Source organism: Lepisma saccharinum, chromosome 3 (assembly GCF_977018435.1).
Source record: "Lepisma saccharinum chromosome 3, izLepSacc3.1, whole genome shotgun sequence".
In the NCBI taxonomy this organism is placed as follows: domain Eukaryota; kingdom Metazoa; phylum Arthropoda; class Insecta; order Zygentoma; family Lepismatidae; genus Lepisma; species Lepisma saccharinum.
In genome coordinates, this window is record NC_139231.1 from 138,742,870 (window position 1) to 138,767,013 (window position 24,144).

General features: G+C 38.2%; 1 protein-coding gene across 1 annotated transcript in view; it reads right to left on the reverse strand.

Annotated features, from left to right (window-relative positions):
* Window positions 1-3,529: 3,529 nt before the first annotated feature.
* waw (Translation factor waclaw) overlaps window positions 3,530-24,144 on the reverse strand; it is a 34,161-nt gene continuing 13,546 nt past the window's right edge. Inside the window, exons 5-11 of the mRNA XM_083120204.1 lie at window positions 21,241-21,480; window positions 20,071-20,198; window positions 17,093-17,230; window positions 15,176-15,390; window positions 12,091-12,219; window positions 8,264-8,347; window positions 3,530-3,693 (exon numbers count right to left, since the gene is read on the reverse strand). Coding sequence (XP_082976330.1) covers window positions 3,562-3,693; window positions 8,264-8,347; window positions 12,091-12,219; window positions 15,176-15,390; window positions 17,093-17,230; window positions 20,071-20,198; window positions 21,241-21,480 — 1,066 coding nt within the window. The 3' untranslated portion in view covers window positions 3,530-3,561. The remainder of the gene's footprint in view (window positions 3,694-8,263; window positions 8,348-12,090; window positions 12,220-15,175; window positions 15,391-17,092; window positions 17,231-20,070; window positions 20,199-21,240; window positions 21,481-24,144) is intronic.

Consider the following 24,144-nt stretch of genomic DNA (forward strand, 5'->3'; position numbering starts at 1 on the left):
GAGAATGGTATGGGAGGTCACCCTCTGCACTCACCCCAAAGATACTCATGGGAGACCCCCCCGTTGTAGCTAGTTTGTAATGTTGGCTCCGAGCACATAGAAAATACACTGAAAATGAGTGAAATATTTCACAAATATGCTCTTCATCAAAAGTCCTTTCTGGCAGCAGCATGCCAAGAATTTTTGTGACGAGGAGGGGAAGTTAGGCCTGCTTTTTAAAGTAGTCAGTCCTATATTTTGCCATATTTTCCTTTTTTTTTCTTTCTTTATGAATGCTGGGTCAGATTGGGGGGGGGGTTAATCCCTCTTTCAGCACGCAGAGCATGTATTCCCCTGCTGGCTGCAACTGTGTATGTTGTAAAATGCCATAATGGTTGCTCTATTTCATTTCAACTGTGTAAATTATCTAAAAATAATACAAGTCCTCTGGGATTGGTGGTTCTCCCCCAAAGTCGCATCAGAGGAAAATGGTCGCCACCCTTTAATCTGCCCTTGCAGATAGCTAGTAAGTTGAGTCCCCAACCTCATAGGAAATAAATCAAAGAAAAAGCATACTATTTTACTAACAAAAAAGTGACCCCTCCTCTATGACCTTGCCATGCCAGGGTTCCCACACACGTGGAAATCTCGTGGAATTTGAATAAAATAAATAGGCCATTGTAAAATAAATTTTAAATAGGCCTATTCCAAATGCAGACAGGCAGGGGGTGTCAGGGTGATGTCACAGATATCCATGAAACTGAAATATATTATTCTAGATACAAAATTATGAGACACATATTTTTTTGTTTCGCAATAAAAAAAATTTTGGCCGTCTTAGGCTGCTTCAAAGTTTGGGGCCAAATTTTCACAAGTTTTGGTTCCAAAAAATGTAAACGGCTGTTTCTCAGGAACCATTAAAGATATTTGGATTCTGTTTTTTTTTATCTGAAAGTTTATTGAAAGCTTTTTCAAATGCATATACAACGAACTTTATATGCAGCTTTTGGGGTGTGCTATGAATGAAATTTAAAAAAATTAGCCCCCTTTTGGACCCCCAAAATCTAAAAAAAGCCACCCTAAAAAAATTTCAAAATTTCAGGTCAATTAACAGCAATACCTCAAGTTGAACATATATAAATTTCACGGGGTGTATATGCCTGGTTGTAATTTTACACAATATTTTAATAAGCACATTGACAAGCTGAAAACTTAAACGTAAGACATTTTTTATGCAAGCTAGGCGATGTGAACTCCCAGTACCGGCATTGCATATGTTAGTTCTGTTCATGAAAGCTTTTTCTACACAGGCAGTTTCAGTATTAGAGATGGCATGCAGTCTTCCAGATTGTCCAAGGGGGTGTGGTGAAGAAAGAACTTGCAGAATATTTTGCAAAGGTATCACATACTGATGTTAGTGTTGCCTAATCCTATCAGGAAAATTATAGCCCTTTGCAGGTCCATGTGGCAGCATGAAATTTACATGCACTTCCTGCATCTCGAAGTACACTTTAGTTGCTTCTTCAACCCACCAGCAGTCATCATACATAACAGCCAAAAACGTTCTCACTTTGATGTCGTGAATTTTACAATACTGCATAACATGTGAGCTGTTTCCAATAGTAACATTCACTTCTTGTTTCTCATTCTGGGCAGTTCTTGCAATGGAAACTACAATATCATTTCCAGTTCCCTCTGTATGCCACACATGACTTTTATGAATCATTCGCACTGCCTGCACATGTTCCCACTCTTTGTGTTTCATATCACGGAATGTTTGAATCTCTGCAGATGAAATGTAAATCAGTGTAACACCTGACGTATATGTCTGAACAACAGTCTGAAATTCTTCTGCAGTCTGAATGCACTTAATATGCTTTGCTGATAAATTGTGCTGTGTAGCAAGGTGCTTAACTGTGTAACGACCCTGCGTGAACAGATGTTCAAGTTGTCTGAACTTCCAACTCTTGCTTTGATATACACATTTATTATGCCTGTTCTCAAACCAGGTCACTTTATTCTTTTCTCAGAAAACACTGCTTTTCCACTTGTAAACATCTTCCTAATGACTCAAAACTCAAGCTCAGAAGGAATTAACAGCAATTTGTCTCAAACGAAAAGAAACAAATGAACATGTGAACATGAAAAACAAATGACTTCTAGTATGTTCTATAAATAAGAAATGTTGAATATGATCAGCAATATCATGATATATACCAATTACATGAATTATTTGGTTATGGACTCTTATGATTTGTATATTGTTTACCAATAATAGCCTGATGAAATAAGGTTTGTCTCCTTCAATATTACGATTGTGTTTAAGTTTTCAGCTTGTCAATGTGCTTATTAAAATATTGTATAAAACTACAACCAGGCATATACACCCAGTGAAATTTATATATGTTCAACTTGAGGTATTGCTGTTAATTGCCCTGAAATTTTGAAATTTTTTTAGGGTGGCTTTTTCGAGATTTTGGGGGTCCAAAAGGGGGCTAATTTTTTTAAATTTCATTCATAGCACACCCCAAAAGCTGCATATAAAGTTCGTTGTATATGCATTTGAAAAGGCTTTCAATAAACTTTCAGATAAAATAAACAGAATCCAAATATCTTTAATAGTTCCTGAGAAACAGCCGTTTACATTTTTTGGCACCAAAACTTGTGAAAATTTGTCCCCAAACTTTGAAGCAGCCTAAGATGGCCAAATTTTTTTTTATTGCGAAACAAAAAAATATGTGTCTCATAATTTTGTATCTAGAATAATATATTTCAGTTTCATGGATATCTGTGACATCACCCTGACAGATTTTCTCAAATCTGCCTGAATTGAAATGGATTTGCCCAATAGTAATGTATTGTACAAGGAGAACTATGAAAAAACTCAGGGAAAATATGTGGGAACCCTGTATGTGTGCCATAAAGTACCACAATGTTTTCTGTATTTCATTCACACATTTTATCAATATCTGAACAAAAAGATAGAATAAGGTCCTCAGCAGATAGTCATTCATGGCACTCTTTCAAGGACCTTGGGGATTTGATTGCATCCCCCACCCCCACCCCATTTAATCTACCCTTGAGCAGTGCTGCTTAGAAATCATCCCTGGTGTCAGTCTTATCACAGCTAATAGGAGGTCGCTACATTCAATGCATTACTTCCTCTGTAAGATCAGTCACTGCCACTGCATTATGGGGACAAACATTATCAATCACAAAAATTTAAGTGTTCTGGTAGCTCCACAGAACAGTTAAGCATGATGGAGGCTGGCATCAGTACAGAAATCATTTTGATGTTATGTTTTGGAGATGTGTTAGAATACACTTACGTATAAAAGCAATAATCGGTGGATTACCTTTCTTTTGTTTGAATTACAAAAAGCATGGAAATGTAATGTAAATTGTGTCCAAATGGGAATTTGGATTTGCACACCAAATTTACATAAGTAAATGTTTAATATTTTTAACTTCCTTATTCAGCATAACATTTAATTTGATGGTAAAAATATTTCTTACAGAAAATAATCAGAAAAGGAAAACAATTTTTTTTTCTAATAAATTTATTAAAACTAGAAAAATTTATTATTTATCACGTTTCAACACTTCAATAAATGTTTCACGAGGAATCTCTATATTTGCTACCATCTTCATTCTCTTCTTTCCTTCAGCCTGCCTTCTCAACAGCTTCATCTTACGAGTAATGTCACCACCATACTGCAAGAAATATTATAACTTATAAGCTCAAAAAGAAGCAATGCTAGTTACACTTTCATTCAACAATGTGTTGTGGTAATCACAATTTTGTTCGTTATGGATGCAGTGATATGAAAACCTTACAGATAGAATGCATGCAATATAAGCTTTATCAATAATAACCAATGTAAAATTCAAGTTTTTAAAGTACAGGGTGAGACAAGGTTAGGTTACATAGGTGAATAGCCACCACGATCACCAGGCCTAACTCCTGGATTTTTGCTTGTGGGGACATGTAAGGCCACCATGTACGCTAAGAAAAGGACCACTTCAAAGAAAGGATCACAGGCACCATCTCCCAAACCACCACTAGCAGATGTCTGACGCAACTGGGAGCATCGAAACTTGCATTCAAGCATATGGTGCACATATTGAACATGTACTGTAACCGTTACATATTAATAATCTATATGTTTGTATGTATGTACCCTGATTTTTGCCTCGCCCTGTAGAAACTGATTGATGTGTTCCTCCCTGATGGTTTTGCTGTAGAAATTCATTTAAAAAAATCTGTGTACAGAAATTACCTTTCATATTCATAACTGCAACAGCATCATGGAAGCAGGTAGACTGGGGCCAGGGGGGGGGGCTGAGCTCCCCCTGGAACTACCATCAGCCCCCCCTGGCACTGAGGTCAGCCCCCTTGACATTAGGTGAAACTATTTTGTGCAATTTGTTTGCAGTGAAAAGTGAAAATGTAGACAGCAGATATTATTTTGCTCACAACTTTGATGAAGGATACATTCATGGATCATGAACAGCAGCTATTACATTCGTTCATCTTATTTATAAGAAGTGTAAGTAGCGGCAAGTATTTAGGAGATTCTCTTCTCTAGACTTCAGAAAGTTATTTCACAGGGGAGCTTCTTTATCTGTACCTTCGTTGCCCCTGTTGCGACCTCCTATTTATATAGAAATCTGTGACTTTGATGTCATTGTGCAAATTCCCTTCGCATCTGTGTCAAAGGTTAACAACACCCAAGTTTTGGGGAATGAAGGGGAGGTTTATTGTTTCGGCCGGGGAGTGGAATGTGCGCTAGGCACTTTGATTGGATATTGTCCATCTTTTCTTGTGTAATATAAATACAGGGTGTATACAAACATGTGTCAGAAACTTTAGGGTTTTATTCTTGACATCAAAACATAACAAAAAGTTCATATGAACATGGGTCCAAAAATCCTTCGTTAGGGAGGTATGAAAGGAAATAATATTCATGGCAAAAAAATGAGACATTGACCAAACAAATTTACATGTATGAAAGGATTTAATATTCATGGCACAAAAATGAGGCATTTGCCAAAATCATTGCCATTTACAAAAATTGCTCGAAGTGACCACCTCCTGCTTCCATGCATCCCCTGAGCCTGCGTTCTATACTTTGCCGTACGTTGTGGAAAACTCCTGGTGTGTTCCGTATTTGGTCAAATCCATGTTGGATACGCTCCCTCAGAACATCAACATTGGGTATGGGAGTTGAATACAGCAAGGATTTTAAATGTCCCCAAAGGAAAAAATCCATTGGGTTTAAATCTGGCGATCGGGCAGGCCATGCAATGGATCCCCCGTGGCCAATCCATCTGTTCGGAAACTGGTTATCGAGACACTGGCGAACTATCCGTGTAAAATGCGGTGGAGCACCATCGTGCATAAACCACATTCGTTGGATGACGTCTAGAGGTACATCATCAAGTAAATGAAGAAACTCATGTCTGAGAAACTGTAAATACGTTTGTCCAGTCAGACGTTGACGAAAGAAGTAAGGGCCAATGAGATGATCATGAATGATTCCACCTTACACGTTCAGGCTGAACCTCTGTTGATGTTTGTCTTGTCGCACTACATGAGGGTTTTCATAAGCCCAGATGTGATTGTTATGAAAATGGAAGATCCCATCACGTGAAAACCCAGCCTCATCAGTGAATAAGGTACATGCTAAGAACTGCAGAAACACAGCACATTGCCCTAACATGCGTTGACAGAAATTTATTCGTGGCTGAAAGTCTGCCTCATTTAATCCTTGCACCCGTTGAAGGTGATACGGGTACAGAAGATTTTCATGCACAATGTTCCAGATCGTCATGTGATTAACGCCTTCCCTTCTCGCAATTCTCCTTGTACTGGTTGATGGAGTTTCATCCACAGTTCGAAGAACCCGTTCTTCAAGCTCAGGCGTTCGTACATCGCGTGGTCTCCCACCATCTGCAACTCTCTTCTCAAATGTGCCTGTCTCTCGCAAGCATTGGTGTAGTCGTACAAACGTTCGTGCACAAGGTAACTGCCTCCCAGGGTAACATTCAGCATAACGTTGACGTGCTGCGTCCGCATTCCCATCTGCTAGGCCGTACATGTAGTGCATATCCGTCATTTCAGACACTGAATACATCGTTGTGATGTGTTGTGATGGAAGTTACTGTAAAACAAAACAAACAACAATGAAAAAATAAACAAAAAACAAATGCCATGCCCAACTGTACACAAGAAAGTGAGTACAAATGCACATTTGAGGTACATTATACAACCAGGAGTCACTACAGCGAATTCCTTTCATACCTCCCTAACGAAGGATTTTCGGACCCATGTTCATATGAACTTTTTGTTATGTTTTGATGTCACGAATAAATCCCTAAAGTTTCTGACACATGTTTATATACACCCTGTATCTGTGTCATCAAACGTAGTATGGAGTGTGTAGTAAGGGATGATTTCAGTAGCAGGCAATTAACGCTTCAAGTGAGATTTGAAATGATATAGAAAAATGTAGTATTTGGGTGATATTTCTAAACTTTATGTAACTTAATGACCCCCCTCCCCACAACACCTTCATTTAACACTGTTAAAATTTTGAAAAATGGACTTGATTTACAAAGCCCCCCTTATAACCAATGAGCCCCCCCTGGAGATCAATTGTGGCTACGGGCCTGTATAGAAATAACTATACATTTACTGGTGGAAACAGTTCTCACACAATATTACTGCCTAAGTGTGTGGTATTGTAAGTTACAAGAAAATATATGGAAGTTTCTTCTTAATTTCAGCATTTATTTACATGACTATTATGTCCAATTGAAAGCATGTATATTATCAAGTGCAGAAAAACTTTCTACACAGAAGAAAACTAAACATAAAAATTCGTCCATTTTTCAAATATGTTCCGCTATAAATATCATGTAAATACAAGACTAAAATTTTTACTTATTCATGTAGTGTAAAATATCAAACTTGCTAAACTCATTTACAAATCAAACACATAATTCAGAGGCCCCTTTTCAAATATATTATAAAACCAACTGACTGACCATCTATCTGTTACAGGTTAGTTTCTTTTTTCATTATTTTTTCTTTATTTAATATATATATGTAAACTGTTGTGTTCACAAAATAAATGTGTGTTAGAATGAGTAATAAAAGTAAGTAAAAACTGATCACTTCTACAGGGTAGCTACGATTTCTTGATTATGAAATTCCCTGACATTTCCAGGTTTCCCAGTCCAAAAATGAAATGTTTCCAGACATGTTTATCATTTGTTTTTGCTTTAGAACCTTGTGTTTTTCAATTAAATATATAATCTGTTAATTATGAATATTCACTTTCACAACTTTCTTTTTTTTAGAAAATTTCATTATACATGCACAAAAACATGTGAAAATTCGAAGAATAAAATGTAAAATTACAATTGGCATAAAATCTATTGGGTGCTACAATCATGTGCATCTAGCCTTCAGGCTAAGGTAACAGAGATACATTATTTCACCATAACAGATCTCCGCAATATAAAAACAACAGAAAAAGTTCATAAACAACATAATCTTTGTAAACCATACACAATTTTTCATTTTCTAGCAGATTTATAGTGTCAGAAAATGCTGCTTTCTTGCTTACATTTATAATAACACCATCTGGAGAAATTTTTGTTGCATATAGGAATTCTATAGGAAATGCCAACAAGACTAAGATCTATAAAATAATAGACGATAACCTCATCTTCACCAACCTTTCCGATAATTATGATCATATTGTCAATGTACTTTAATTATCAATCAGATATCTGGACTGCAAGTTTCATTTTGATGTTCTTTCTTGATATCCAGTATTATAAAAGTGAAAATTTATTACAGAAATTCGAAGGAACCATAATTTTGCACAAGACTGAGAATCATAAGAACGAAAGAAACAAGTTTCTAAACTGAATCTTTTTTTGGGAGTGGAATCACAGGAACCGAATCCAGAAGTGGAAGTGAACTGCTTCTTCACTTTGCAACTTTTTCTCTTGCAGACTCGAAAATGCACGTAAATTCCCTGATATTTCTCTGTTTTCAAAGCAACCCAGCTGATATTGTTTATCCTTAATATTTCAGAAGATCCATGATCACAAACATACAAACTGAAACAAAACGAGATATTTTTTTTAATCTCTGCACTGTGTAGATTATCAAGATTATGTGTAGATAATGTTATTTGTAGCTCATAGTATTGTGGTGCATTTTGAATTGTTTTATCTATATACATATTAACAACTAAAACATACGCACACACTTGGCTGTAACATCCTTGCGAAGAGCCTTGACATTTTCCCTTGCAATAATTTTGCTTCCTACAGCTGCTTGGATAGCAACCTACAACATAAAAAAGATTGAAATTACTTGAACAACTTCTAGTAAGTTCCCACACATTCATGCAAAACTATGCAAGTGGTATGTTTTACATTTTCATAAAGTTTTCATAATTGGGAGAGACGTGGTAGTACATAAATACGGAGAAACTAGTACTCACTTTTATCCGCGAAGCTGTTTTTTCTTCTTTTTCGATTAAGGTGGCAGTGGCCACTGAAATTATTCTCCGTATTCATAAAGTTGTTAAGAAGGTATGTACTATATTTGCATTATGAGACAAAAATATCCTCAGTATTTGCAATATCAGTTACAAATTACTACTTTGGGATTACATGGAATCTTGAAAAGAAATGTTGGAAAACAAATTAGATAATAAATTCAAAGTAGATACCATAACATAATTTCAAAACCTGCTCTTGTATATGGTAGTGATTGTTGGACTCTTCTTCAACATATGCACATTTGTGGTCTTTTAAGTGGAATTGCCCTACGAGACAAAATCTGAAATAAATGGAAGGTATTAGCGATGGTCGAAGAAATTCAAAATTATCAGTTAAAGTGGAAACATCATGTTCTGAGGATGCCAGATAACACTTTGCCTTGAAAAGTTACAGGCCAAAGGGAAAAGAAATTTAGGAAAACCTATCGCTGTTGGTATGATCAATTTCTTGTAGTTGCAGAGTGGGCTTTGGTTACCCAGACCTGCAAAAGGAAGAAGGTGTTATATGAATATTTAAAACACAATACACTCATACAATGTACTGCACAGCAACACAATGTAAATTGCTCATCTAATAGAGAAATAATGGGGAGACCTTTTGTTCACAGTGCAACAACATTATACTGATTGCATTTCCAGCTGGTGACTGGAAAACAACGAATCAGCGATCAGTTGAATTCTCTTTAACTGACATCAGGCATTTTCGTGTCGCAATGCACCAAAACTTGCTGGCAGGATGAAACAAATGAGCATTGGATACACAGCATGTTGCCAAACATACTGTAAAACAGGGGAGGGCAGATGGAGCTATGTGTTGTTGACACTCAACGAGGTACATACCCCTGAAGACGATTGGTGGGCAGATGGAGCTATGTGTTGTTGACACTCAATGAGGTACATACCCCTGAAGACGATTGGTGGGCAGTTGGAGCTATGTGTTGTTGACACTCAACAAGGTACATACCCCCGAAGACGATTGGTGGGCAGATGGAGCTATGTGTTGTTGACACTCAACGAGGCACATACCCCCGAAGATGATTGGTGGGCAGATGGAGCTGTGTGTTGTTGACACTCAACGAGGCACATACCCCCGAAGATGATTGGTGGGCAGATGGAGCTGTGTGTTGTTGACACTCAACGAGGCACATACCCCCGAAAACGATTGGTATTGGTGGGCAGATGGAGCTATGCATTGTTGACACTCAACGAGGCACATACCCCTGAAGACGATTGGTGGGCAGATGGAGCTATGTGTTGTTGACACTCAATGAGGCACATACCCCTGAAGATGATTGGTGGGCAGATGGAGGTATGTGTTGTTGACACTCAACGAGGCACATACCCCTGAAAATGATTGGTGGGCAGATGGAGCTATGTGTTGTTGACACTCAATGAGGCACATACCCCTGAAAACAATTGGTGGGCAGATGGAGCTATGTGTTGTAGACATTCAACGAGGCACATACCCCTGAAGATGATTGGTGGGCAGATGGAGCCATGTGTTGTTGACACTCAATGAGGCACATACCCCTGAAAACGATTGGTGGGCAGATGGAGCTGTGTTGTAGACATTCAACGAGGCACATACCCCCGAAGATGATTGGTGGGCTCATGGAGCTATGTGTTGTTGACACTCAACAAGGCACATACCCCCAAAAATGATTAGTATTGGTGGGCAGATGGGGCTATGTGTTGTTGACACTCAAAGAGGCACATACCCCTGAAGACGATTGGTGGGCAGATGGAGCTATGTGTTGTTGACACTCAATGAGGCACATACCCCCCGAAGATGATTGGTGGGCAGATGGAGCTATGTGTTGTTGACACTCAATGAGGCACATACCCCTGAAGATGATTGATGGGCAGATGAAGCTATGTGTTGTTGACACTCAACGAGTCACATACCCCCGAAGACGATTGTTGGTCAGATGGAGCTATGTGTTGTTGACACTCAACGAGGCACATACCCCCGAAGATGATTGGTGGGCAGATGGAGCTATGTGTTGTTGACACTCAAAGAGGCACATACCCCTGAAGACGATTGGTGGGCAGATGGAGCTATGTGTTGTTGACACTCAAAGAGGCACATACCCCTGAAGACGATTGGTGGGCAGATGAAGCTATGTGTTGTTGACACTCAACGAGTCACATACCCCCGAAGACGATTGTTGGTCAGATGGAGCTATGTGTTGTTGACACTCAACGAGGCACATACCCCCGAAGATGATTGGTGGGCAGATGGAGCTATGTGTTGTTGACACTCAAAGAGGCACATACCCCTGAAGATGATTGGTGGGCAGATGGAGCTATGTGTTGTTGACACTCAAAGAGGCACATACCCCTGAAGACGATTGGTGGGCAGATGGAGCTATGTGTTGACACTCAACGAGGCACATACCCCTGAAGATGATTGGTGGGCAGATGAAGCTATGTGTTGTTGACACTCAACGAGTCACATACCCCCGAAGATGATTGTTGGTCAGATGGAGCTATGTGTTGTTGACACTCAACGAGGCACATACCCCTGAAGATGATTGTTGGTCAGATGGAGCTATGTGTTGTAGACATTCAACGAGGCACATACCCCTGAAGATGATTGGTGATATAAGATGAATTTCTACTACTAGTAGAACTACCTAGCCCTGGCTAAATTCAGTCAAGTTACCCCCGAAGACGATTGTTGGTCAGATGGAGCTATGTGTTGTTGACACTCAACGAGGCACATACCCCCGAAGATGATTGGTGGGCAGATGGAGCTATGTGTTGTTGACACTCAAAGAGGCACATACCCCTGAAGACGATTGGTGGGCAGATGGAGCTATGTGTTGTTGACACTCAAAGAGGCACATACCCCTGAAGACGATTGGTGGGCAGATGGAGCTATGTGTTGTTGACACTCAACGAGGCACATACCCCTGAAGATGATTGGTGGGCAGATGAAGCTATGTGTTGTTGACACTCAACGAGTCACATACCCCCGAAGACGATTGTTGGTCAGATGGAGCTATGTGTTGTTGACACTCAACGAGGCACATACCCCCGAAGATGATTGGTGGGCAGATGGAGCTATGTGTTGTTGACACTCAAAGAGGCACATACCCCTGAAGATGATTGGTGGGCAGATGGAGCTATGTGTTGTTGACACTCAAGAGGCACATACCCCTGAAGACGATTGGTGGGCAGATGGAGCTATGTGTTGTTGACACTCAACGAGGCACATACCCCTGAAGATGATTGGTGGGCAGATGAAGCTATGTGTTGTTGACACTCAACGAGTCACATACCCCCGAAGACGATTGTTGGTCAGATGGAGCTATGTGTTGTTGACACTCAACGAGGCACATACCCCTGAAGATGATTGTTGGTCAGATGGAGCTATGTGTTGTAGACATTCAACGAGGCACATACCCCTGATGATTGGTGATATAAGATGAATTTCTACTACTAGTAGAACTACCTAGCCCTGGCTAAATTCAGTCAAGTTACACTCTTGTTTATTATTATTTCAATATGAGTAACTACTTACTTGAAAGAGTTGTTGTGGAATCATTTCCTTCAGCTTCAAGCACATTCTGCGACCTACTTGCATTGCACGACTTTCATGAGCAATGGTGCTCAGCTCTTCCACACAATTTCCATTCAACAAAATGCTCAGCTGGAAACAAAACGTCAGATTACCTTCTTCATACCACTGATTGGCAATTATGTGACATAAAGCTAATTAAACTTAACCACATCTGAAATCTACAATTAAAAATGGTTTTCCATAACAAGTTTGATGCCTCTCTATGTCCACAAGACAATGAAAAAAGAAAACTGAAATCAAATATGATTAAATGAATCAGATAACAATATTTTATATCAGATTTTGTACACAAAAGTAGTTATGATTAGAGATCAGATGTAGATATTAGTCAATAAAAAGTCAAAATAGGCAGGCAAAAGGCACAAAAAAATTTCTACCAAATGCAAGAATCTATAAATTCTGCTCTATGAGGACTTGGGTAGACATGTGGATTCACACTTCATATAATGGAACCAAATCCAAAGAAAATAATAAGTTTTGGTTCGTTGGAAACAATGGAAATATGAAGTGGAATTTTATTACATGGAGTGAAAGTATAAAGCACTCAGAAAATATTGGCTACTGTACATTTCAATTGTTTTAATGCAAAGTTAATATTGAATATCATTCTGATAAATAGGCATTATACATAGTCTGGCCATAAATACTGTTACACACTATTTTGTGAATAAATTTAATATGGGTTCACATGTAGGTTACACTTACATATATTACACATAAATAGCACCAATCAGTTTTCAAAATGCCCACTTTCTGCCGTCATACAGACTCGAAGTCTCCCTGGCCAGACATCTATTACAGCATGGATTGTGTTGATGGGAAAGTCAGTCCCTGCTACTATCAAGGAGCACTTTTAACTTTCAATTATAGGGTGCCTCTTCTTTCAGACAGTCTCCTCTAGTTCTGGGCAGTCCAAGGTACTGAGATCATGGCTATCAGATGGCCAATTAAAAGTGGAGATGAAATCGAGTACACTGGTCTCCAGTCACCGTCGCGTCATCCTTGCCTTATGAGCTGGGGCATAATATTTCTTGAACATCCAGGATTCATTGTGAAACATTGTTTGGTTCAACAGTGTCATGAGAGGGTCCAGGACAATTTCCACATACACTTTCGCACGGCTTTTAAGCCCTTTCCTCAAAAATGAGGCCTGGTGGAACTCTCATAGCTCACCCCTCACCAAACCATGACTGAGGATGGCTGGTGGCATCTCTGATTTTTGGGAACTCTCTCACAAACTTCTTGAGAGTTTGAAGCATACACCCTTTCATTTTGGCGGTTAAAACTTTATTTAATGGTGAACAATTTATCAGGGAAGAGAATCCTGCAATGCCCATTGGCAAGGAGCAGGAGCCGTCTCGATTTCAGTTCCCTCTGCTTCTTCACTTGTGTCGTCAGGAAATTTCCAGTACTCCACCGGTAAGCTCCAATTCCCAGGTCTTCATTAAGTACCCTGAAGATTGATTGTTGTGAAATGTTCAGCTCCTGTGCTGAGCATGAAATTGAGGATCGGGAAGTCCTTAGAGAGGAAGGAAAAACTACTTAAAAGAAATGTATATGAGGTATCATTTATATGTAGGAATAGAGAAAATAAACTTAATAGGGAAGATTGTAACATTTACGAACTCTGGATAGGATTGCTGAAAAAATGGGAAAAGCGGGAATATGAGGAAATCGGATTCAAGGTTACCCCAGACGTAGAGCGCGAGGCTCGAGTCGTACGCGATTTCACTTTTGAATGAAGTAATGCAGAAGGGAAAAAGAGAGGGGGGGGGAGATCTAACTCGCTCACGACCTCATGCATTCGCAAGGAAGACATTGACTGTTAACATGTGATTGGCAAAAAGGCCGGAGGGATTCCTTTTTAATAAGTGTAACAGTGGGGTATTAATAGGGGGAAATTTTACATAGTGGTTTTAAAAAAAATACAGGTCAGCTGTAATGGAATCCCAATATTTTATCCTATTCATGTAAACCTAATCCTTGCCATTGCTATTGACGAAGCTTCGTGGGCAACTGTGAAGCCGATAAACCGACCTGAAGAAGGGCACAGTGGTCCCTGAATAGTTGTCAATTACTCAATGCATACTTACTGAACGTAAGTAAGAATAATAAGTATTTTATTTTATTTATTGTTTATCAAGTGAGTAAGTCGCACGTAACCTGAAAAATGAAATTTTTCAAGGTGGGGATTTCCATGTGGGCAAAATTGTAATTTTTATAAGCTTGCAAGGCTTATTTTTCAATGTTTTACTGTAGCAAACATTTGCTTATTCATGTATATTGTAGGCAATATACAGAATATGTCCCGCACTGAGGCTGTGCAGTCTAAGAAGTTAGTCAGGCTTTGGGCTCGGACTACAAGATGCATGCTGGTTCGAGTCTCCTGGAGAAAAAGCTCAACTTTCCTCCTGAGATTTCAACCAGTGTATGGGACTGGTGGCCGCTCACCATCATGAAGAAATTGGGGAGCTACAAATGAATAGCTTAACCCAGTCATGGAAACCTACAACATTGGCTGGGAGTTCATCGTGCCAGCCACACATCATCCTCTAGGGATGGATGATATCAGAAATTTGAGATTGCGATATATCGTCAAGAAAATATCATCACAGACGATACAATATAATATTTTTCCATGTCTTGATATCGGCGATATATATAGTCTCCACAATATATGTCGGCAAATATTGTGACAATATATCACATATTGCTAAAATATCGTGATGATATATCACCAACATGATATATATAGCCAAATATCAAGGACTGTTGCACCATGGATTATTATACATGAATATTGTCATATTGTAGCAAGCGATGTAGTGAGAAGATAGTTTCGTTGATTACATCCAAACTATGTTTCTGTGTTATGCCCTTCTCCCAGCTAACCCTTCAATTAATCATTTCAATTTCAAGAACAAAATTCCTATTGCAGACTCCAGTGCTAAGGAATTAGCATGAGTAAGGAATTCTCGATCAGTGTTCACCCTACAGTAGTAATAAATTCCAGTTGTAACTTTACCTTTACAAGATGAGCAGGAACGTAACCATGATCTTCATAATCAAAACTTGCATAACCTGACGACAGAGACTTCAGCTGATCATGGAAATCCACAACTACTTCATTGAGAGGAAGCAAAAACTGCAACATCACTCGGGAGTTGTCTATGTTTGTTGAACTCTGCTGAACACCACGTCGGTCTATGCAAAGTGACATTATTGGTCCAATGTACTCATCTAATAATAAAAAAAATATATATGTTGATTTAATTCTTGAAGATTTCCTGGCGGCGAATGATGAAGTTTTCTTGGTATATCCTGCGACGCCAAGGGTCCCGGGTTCGAATCCTGGTCGGGCTTGGTTGTTTGTGAATGTCCATTCATCAATTTCATCCTTTCATCACTCATCCTCATCTTCGCAAATTAGCCAAGAGGCACAAAACGCGAAGTAAAATAAACTAAATCAATCAATCAATCAATTCTTGGTATATCAGCCAGGTGATTTCCGGATAGGCTTCTGAGCTTTCGAGAGGGGGCCATAGAATCGACTTCACAACCACCAAGATCATCAATAAGTCATCTAATTACTGGGACACAATCATCAAGGAAGCAATAGCCACCTACGGGGAAAAGGGGAAACCTCAACAGGGACACGAGACTAGAACAGGACCCAGCCTGCCACCTACACCGTACCCCTCCCATATCAAACACATATAACCATACCCTAACTATTATCTGCACTTTAATCCTTGAAGATGAGAGTGATGTTAGCTCTCGAAAGCTCGGAATCCTACCTGGAAATCACCTGGCTGATATCCTGAGAAAACTTCATTTATGTTGATTATTCAACTAATTATATAATTAAATAATTGTTTAATTAATTCAATTGATTGATCAACAGACAATACTACTTTGAATCAGTACTCAAACCGATGTCAATCCTGTACAGATTCCCACTGATACTGACAGATGTTGATGCTTGACAATTGTAATACCTAATAGTTGATTGATTCAAATACAGTGGAACCTTGATTTTATGTTTTCAGGGGACCAAACTGAAAAAAATTAAAATGCGGGAAAACGTAAAATAAGGATTCCACTGTAATTTCTTTGGGTACATCAACACTTTGGTTATTTGTCCCGTCACATTATACTGGATCAGCCACTTACTACAACTAAAATCAACACTTGTCTCCGAGGATTAAAATCTCCTTACCCATGGTAAGAGCTGATGGCGTAAAGGGGCACTCAAGGCATATAGGGACAGAGCACGGGACGAAACACAACCCTACAAAGGATTATACTGGCCGTAGGTCCAGACAGCCGAGCCTTGTTGGCCTGCAAGACTGCAGTTACCAGGGTATTGGGAGGTTGACATTTGGGTGCCTTACACCTCAATTAATATTGGTGTGTAGTTATTGAACTCCAATTGTAAGGATCAATTTACCAAGAGTTTTTTTTGTTTTAAGATATTCAAGAATTACATCAGAATATTAAAATTTATTACGCAATCACAAAGTCAGTTTCTTTCACACAATAATGGTGGAAAATAAATAGGAACTTCAAACTTTGCATAATTTCCAGGATTAGTAGATTCCATGAGCATCGGTATGGCTCTGCCATGTTAGTTTTCTGTGGTGAAGACACGGCTAGTCACACAGCTTCAACTGGAGGTGTTTCGGTTTTTAACTATTTTACCTTCACATTTAAAACCTTTCCTGTGCGTGCATAGGTCATGAATCTTTTTTCATTGCTGAAGACTATTATGTGTTCTGATTCTTTTTATTGTTACAGAATTCTTTAGATAAATCATATTTCATTTACATTGTATTTGGAAAACATTTGTCAGTTTGTATTATTAAAGCATTATGAACATCTTGCAATATTTACTACATTGGTGAGGTGCTAAACTAGATATCATTTTCAGATTTTACAGTACCTGGTGTAATTATAGTGCCAAGAACAATGGGCTCACTGTACTCAGACACAATAGAGCGATCTGGAAAATGAATTGGATTGCACACAAGAATCTCCTCTCCTCCATATTTCTTAATATTCTTTGTTCCAATTATACGAGCTGCAATGTAAAGACATGAATTAAAAAAAAAATAAACAGAGATAAACTATACTTCATGATTATGTGCACAAAAGAAATAGGGGGGAAGTAATGGTACAGTAATGTTACTTCGATGTAGAGCTTCAAGTGGAATTTGTTAGCTGGGTGATGCTTGATTGAGATTGTTGGGATACTCCTATGGTTTAACATGGTATCAATGAGACATCTGAAGGATATTTGGAGAAAATTTTGCTCACTGAAAGATCCCATCCCCTGCATCTCCTCTCACACTAAACACTACAGAATGAAAGGCTCACTGTATTCTGTTAAGAAGATAACATAAAGACAATACCAGAAACAAAAAATTGCTTTGAATAAGGATTTTTACTGCCTTACATAAATTAAAAAGTGAAGTATTAAAAATATGATGTTTAAAAAGCTAAGGGTGGTTCAAAAGTAAAGATAGTTTTAAGTACAAAATATCTACACTTGTATAAGAAATTATTTTCACAGATGTAGCTCAATGGTTTTTCTTGCAAGGCAAAACAACTGCCAATTTTATTACCAAAAATAAAATGAAGCTTTTGTTTACTAGAAGCTATACACAAATAGTGAAAGTACCTTCTTGTATAAGTTTATAACATAATCTGTTATTTTAATTATCCAGAAATCAATTTTCACAGTAACCGTATAGACAGTTCCTTCTTGAGAATTTGAGATGATAGAATATCTTGCTACTAGTATGAAGTAAAGTGTTTAGCATTCTTTCATTTTAGAAAGTTTTCTATTAACTGAATTTGCTATACTGTATCTATCAACTTATTTACATTAATTGGATATAGTTACCTTCTTAACTATTTTCTTATCGTCCAAGATAAGGACTGTCAACATGATTTGTTTTTGTGTGGCTAGTCACCCTGCTATGTACAGTCTGCGCAGAAAGTATTGACGCCACACCAGTGAAAGCAAGAACCACAACAGATGTATACACCAAACAAACAACAAACCTTGTAGTCAGTATTTTGTTGACCCTCCTTTATGCTTCCGGCATTCTGTCAGTCGTTTTGGAACACTCAAAGCCAGGTTTTGGAGGAGATTAACTGGAAAATTGGCCCAAATGTCCCTTATGGCAGCTTCTAGCTTAAGGAGTGTAGATGTGTCCCTGTTCCTTAAACGTCGCTTCATGATAGACCACAGGTTTTCAATCGGGTTGAGGTCGGGGCTTTGTCCTGGCCAATCAACAAAAAAAGGGACACAAGCATCTTTGAGCCATGAAACCACACTTTTGGCTGTGTGACAAGGAGCCCCATCCTGCATAAAAAAAGGTGCTCCACTTTTTTCAAAGGACACTTCCAAAACATCATTTAAGAGCTCAAAATAGGAGTACTGATTCATGGTCTGGTTTTTAGGAAGAATAACTAACTCTCCTACACCACCATAACTAAAGGAACCCCAGACCATAATACTGGGAGGGTGTTTTATAGTTGGATGTGTGTACTGAGGAAGGGTGGGATCATCACCGGGAGAACGGTACACTCGCTTGGAACCACTACCAGTAACAAAGAAAGTGGCTTCGTCACTCCACAACACTTCTTTCCAGTCATGAACAGTCCAGGTACTGTATTTCTTACAGAAATCCCGTCTTTTCTTACGATGCTTCTCTGTAAGGCGAGGTTTCGGGCGAGCTCTGTAACTGCGTAGCCCTAAGTCATCATGGATCATCTCCTGAATTGTCCGGAGGGACACATTATCAAGCAACAGAGAATTTTTTTCTTTCAGTTTCCTAGCTGTTAACAAAGGTTGGTTCCTTAGCTGCCTTTTCATGATGTGCAGTGTTTATTCAGACACTTTCCTAGGCCGACCAGACTTAGGTTTTGGGCAAGGCATTTTGACCCCACCTTCGTCTTTGAAGCGTTTCACCAAATGTTGCACTGTTCTCAGGTTCACGCCTGTTTGTGTTGCGATTTCTGTGCTTCTTATGCCTGCTCTAAACAAGACAATCACCTGCTCAGTATCGCCAGGCTTCAATATGTTGTAAGGCATCGTTTCACACACAAAATCAACTCAGAACACCAACACAACAGCCCAAAATTCACAGGAAATACCACACGCACGTGCGCATGTACAACAACGTCTCCCACTCGAAACTGAGCGAGTTGAAACTTGCAGCTACGAACAAAGGAAGATCGCAGGTGGTAGTTTACTGCCCATGAACGACAACTCTTTTCACGGTGTCGTTTAGGAGATAGGTGGTCCTATGTAAAAACGCGAAAATAATTGACGTCAATGCTGTTGGCGTCAATACTTTCTGCGCAGACTGTATATATATCTTTCTGTGTGTGTATTTCTTCATTTTAGTTTAGTTCTTCGTCTGAGGAAGACCCTAATACAGGGTTGAAACGTTACATGTTAAGTGTTTTTATATCTTAATAAACTGCCTTGGTCAGCAACTTAGTTTTTATTAATTCTTACCTTCAAAGGTACTAAAAGCTTTCCAACACACAACAAAACAATTTGTTTTAAATGTGCAGTGCACATTATTTCAATTTTATCTGAAAAACATCAATGTTTATAAACCAAAATAAATAAATGTATTGCTAGTTTCCTATGCAATGGCCTTTTATGTGTGTTGAGTACATGGCACAAAAAGAAGACAGCACAAATGCTGCAACATTTCTTCAGGCAATGAAGAGGAGGACAGATAAGTAGCAACTCAATGTGACATTTGTCAACTGAAGAGTATGTCATCATTTGATTTGTTGTTTTAAAGTCCACTTTATGCACAGAAAGGCTAATCGTGGCTGGACCTACAGTTTAAAGTGGGATCCAAACCACTGTGCCATGTGCCTCCACTAACTTACCCTTATACGTTACACTTGGAGCTGTCACAACAACATCAGTGCCATATTCCTGCTCCAATCGTTGACTGAAGACTTCCATGTGCAGAAGCCCAAGAAAACCCAAGCGCCAACCTTGCCCCAATGCTGGGCTGCAGAATGTACAAAAATAAGGATAGTTAGCATTTACTTACCCACAGAACACACAGACAATAAAATGCAAACTATTGAAAGATAAGGATGCATACAGAATTATCTAGGTGCAACATAGATTAATAGAGATGATTATTGACAGATAAAAGTGCAGGGTGGGGCAAAATTAGGTAAACACTTTTGGGATGCTGTAAATTTTTAATAATTGATCTTAAATATTTGTTATATAAGCATAAAATCAAAGGAAGACAAATTATTAAGTAGGAATGTTTATGAGGCCTCATTTATATGTAAAAATAGAGAGAACAAGCTGAATAGAGAAGATGGGAATATTGATGAAATATGGCTAGGAATGTTAAAAAAAAAAGGGAAAAACGTGAATATAAAGAAATCGGATTCAAGGTTAACCCAGACATTGAACGGGAGGCAAGCATAACACGTGACTTCTTGTTTGAAATGACGTAATGGAAGGGGAAGTTAGGGGAAGGAGGAAAATTGACTCACTTGCAAACCTCGCACATTTGAGTACATACCAGTTCCAGTCAACATGTGAATTGTGATCGGATAGTAACACGAGTTTTAACAGCTTTTATATGAGTTTTAAGGGATTTTAAAATGTGGGAATAGTCCTGTTTTAGTCATTTGTTATCCTAGCATTCAACCTGTCCACGTAAGAACCTATATCCTTTCTAAATGACGAAGCTTTGTGGATTTCCGTAAAGCCGACTTCTTGACCTGAAGAAGGGGACAGTTGCCACCGAAACATTGTGTTTTACAAGTATATACTCACTGTACGTAAGTAAATAACAAATTTTGATTTTATGCTTATATATGATAGTGAGTAAGTCGCACGCATCCAAAATATGAATATCATTTGTTTAGTAATGAACAATAACTCAAAACTTTTGTTTTCTTTACAGGTAAGCTCAAAAACACTTGTTGCATGGTGATAAAATTCGTTAGTCCGTGCAAAATATGACTGGGAAATTTTAAAAAATGGGATCGGAGAAAGTGAATCAAAAGATGTATAAGTGTGCTTACCTTGACTCTACACTTAGTGTCACACTGGAGTCATTCAAAAGAAGCTTCTCTATGGCACTTCTTAAGGCTGGATGCTGTGATTGGTCCATGGGATAAATTCCGGCAAACACCATTGGTTTTGCTGGTCGGAAGCCACTAAAAATCTCCACATCTACACCTTTATGGAATAAAGTGTCTCCAATGTGGGCCTCTGTGGTGCTTCGCATGTTGCAGACAAGGTAGCCAACTTGGCCAGCTTTCCTACATGCAGTAAAAATGTAAAGAACTATGTGTGAACCGAATTCAAATAATATATATAAGCACTTGCAAAGAATTATTATGCTTCTGGCACATTGTATTATCTTATTCACTATATTTTGACAGTGTCAAAAAGTATTATTACCAGGTGATTTAGACAAGGATGTAATGGTGTACAGCTACTTTTTAGTATTGTAACACAGCATTGCTGCCTCCTCCTCTTTTAAGGGTCTCCCCGATAGCATAGTGGAAATGTAGCTTTATAATCAAGGGATCGCAGGTTTGATACTCGGTGGAGGCATATAGCCATTTCGATCCAGTTCTTTTTAGACTATCTGTACATAAAGTTGACATAAAAAAAAAAAAAAACTCAAACTTCTCTTCCCTTATGCTAACGATGTGACAAATATGAACATTTACAATCTTAAATAAATCAATATACAGGGAGTCACAAAGTGGGTGTACCCTCACTGTATTTTCAACATTACAATGGTTTGATATGAACACATACCTGATGGTTTAAGTGTCCAGAACATCGGTATGGAGATCGGCTTTTTTGTAGCACGGTCAAACTGTGAGCCATTTTTGGCACACTTTGCGATGCAAGTGTAAGTAAGACCTTTTTCCAGGTGGTACCGTTCCCCTCAATAATGTTCTGAAGGGCCTCCAAGAAGTCCCACAGGTGGTTAATCAATGACACAGGTACAGTCCCGTGCGAATTAACCGGAGCAAGATATTTTTATGCATGATAGAGTCTCAAACTTAAGTATGGTTTCATGATGATAAATCTATGACAAATCGTGTAATACAAATTATATAACAGAAAGAAGAACATATTAGCTATTAATAAATATTAGGAATATGTAATTTATTGTTTGTGAATAGTGTAATTGATCAATTAGGGTATAAGTACAAAACAAATACATAAAGTGTGTAGTTATTGTCGTATTTCAATTAATTTGCACGGGACTGTAGACCTCATTTCTGATTGGCCTACTTTATTTGAAATATTTTCTCAATGTTCATACATTTATTAGTGGGCGAATTCACACACGCATACAGTCCCGTGCAAATTAATTGAAATACGACAATAATTACATACTTTATGTATTTTTTGTACTTATACCCTAATTCATCAATTACACTATTCAGAAACAATAAATTACATATTCGTAATATTTCTTATTAGCTGATATGTTCTTCTTTCTGTTATATAATTTGTATTACACGATTTGTCACAGAATCATCATCATGAAACCATAGTTAAGTTTGAGACTCTATCATGCATAAAAATATCTTGCTCCGGTTAATTCGCATGGGACTGTATGTGTTCAAATCAAGTAATCCAACTATGTATTACCATCGTAGTGTCGAAAATAAAGGGGGAGTACTCCTACTTTGTGACTACCCTGCAGAGGTGATAAACCTAATATAAGAGAAAGAATGAAAAAGGGCAGATCATCCACATGAAAATTAAATGGATTTTTTTGGGAGGGGGGTGTTCTGTAATGGTATGTTGTTGAAATAGTTTGAACATGTCAAATGGATGTAGAATTACATAGCTTAGATTCCACCAGAAAAGAGGAAGAGAAAGCAACAAAAAATTACATGGATAGAGAGTATTCGAGACACAATGAGGGAGAAAGTACCTGTAAATAGCAACTGAAACAAGGGCAAATGTAGCACGCTCGAGCATACCACACTTGTACTGGAATAATTGACAACATCCCATATTTCAAAACTTAATAAGCAGCACTGTCAACCTAAAACCTATACATGGAAGGAAACCACTCAATGTAATTACAATTTCCGTATATTATTATGTAAGACTGAAATACAATACATATGAAAGTATTCAATATCTAGACATAAACGTAAATTGGATACACATGCTGACAGACCTACCTTAGCAATTACAAATATCGTATCACAATGCAACAAATATGTGTACATCATTGTTCACTTACCGAAAAGGATAATCATATTCTGCAAAATAATAAAATGCAGTTATAACATTCAATCAAACATCATTTTAATGAGACAATAATCGTAGAAACATAAAATGACAGGCTAGGTGGTTTTAGCCCATAATCATCTATTTCATTTTCACATATCTCGGTTAGATATAGAAATCTGCATTTTAATATGGAGATAATAACTAACAGTTGGGCTGAAAAGTTCATAGGCTGACTCATAGATGGCGTTACTAGAATTAAATCCATGTGATTTTTACTTAGTACTAACCTTCAAAAGATATGTGTATAAATTTCACAGCTGCCGGATAATTAGTTCGTGAGATATAGCATTGTGAGTGAAGCAGCTTTTGTTATTGTGAAAAAATGGATAAAAAATAATTTCGTGTGTTAATAAAGCATTGCTTCTTGGCGCAAAAAAAAAACAGTTGAAGCCAAGGCTTGGCTTGATAAACATTATTCGGACTCTGCACCAGGAAAATCAACCGTTGAGAAGTGGTTTGCTAAATTTAAACGAGGCGAAATGAGCATCGAAGACGATGCACGCAGTGGACGCCCCAAAGAGGCTGTTACCGACGAAAACATCAAAAAAGTCCACAAAATAATTTTAAATGATCGTAAAGTGAAGTTGATCGAGATAGCTGAGACTTTAAAAATATCAAAGGAACGTGTTGGACATATTGTGCATGAATAT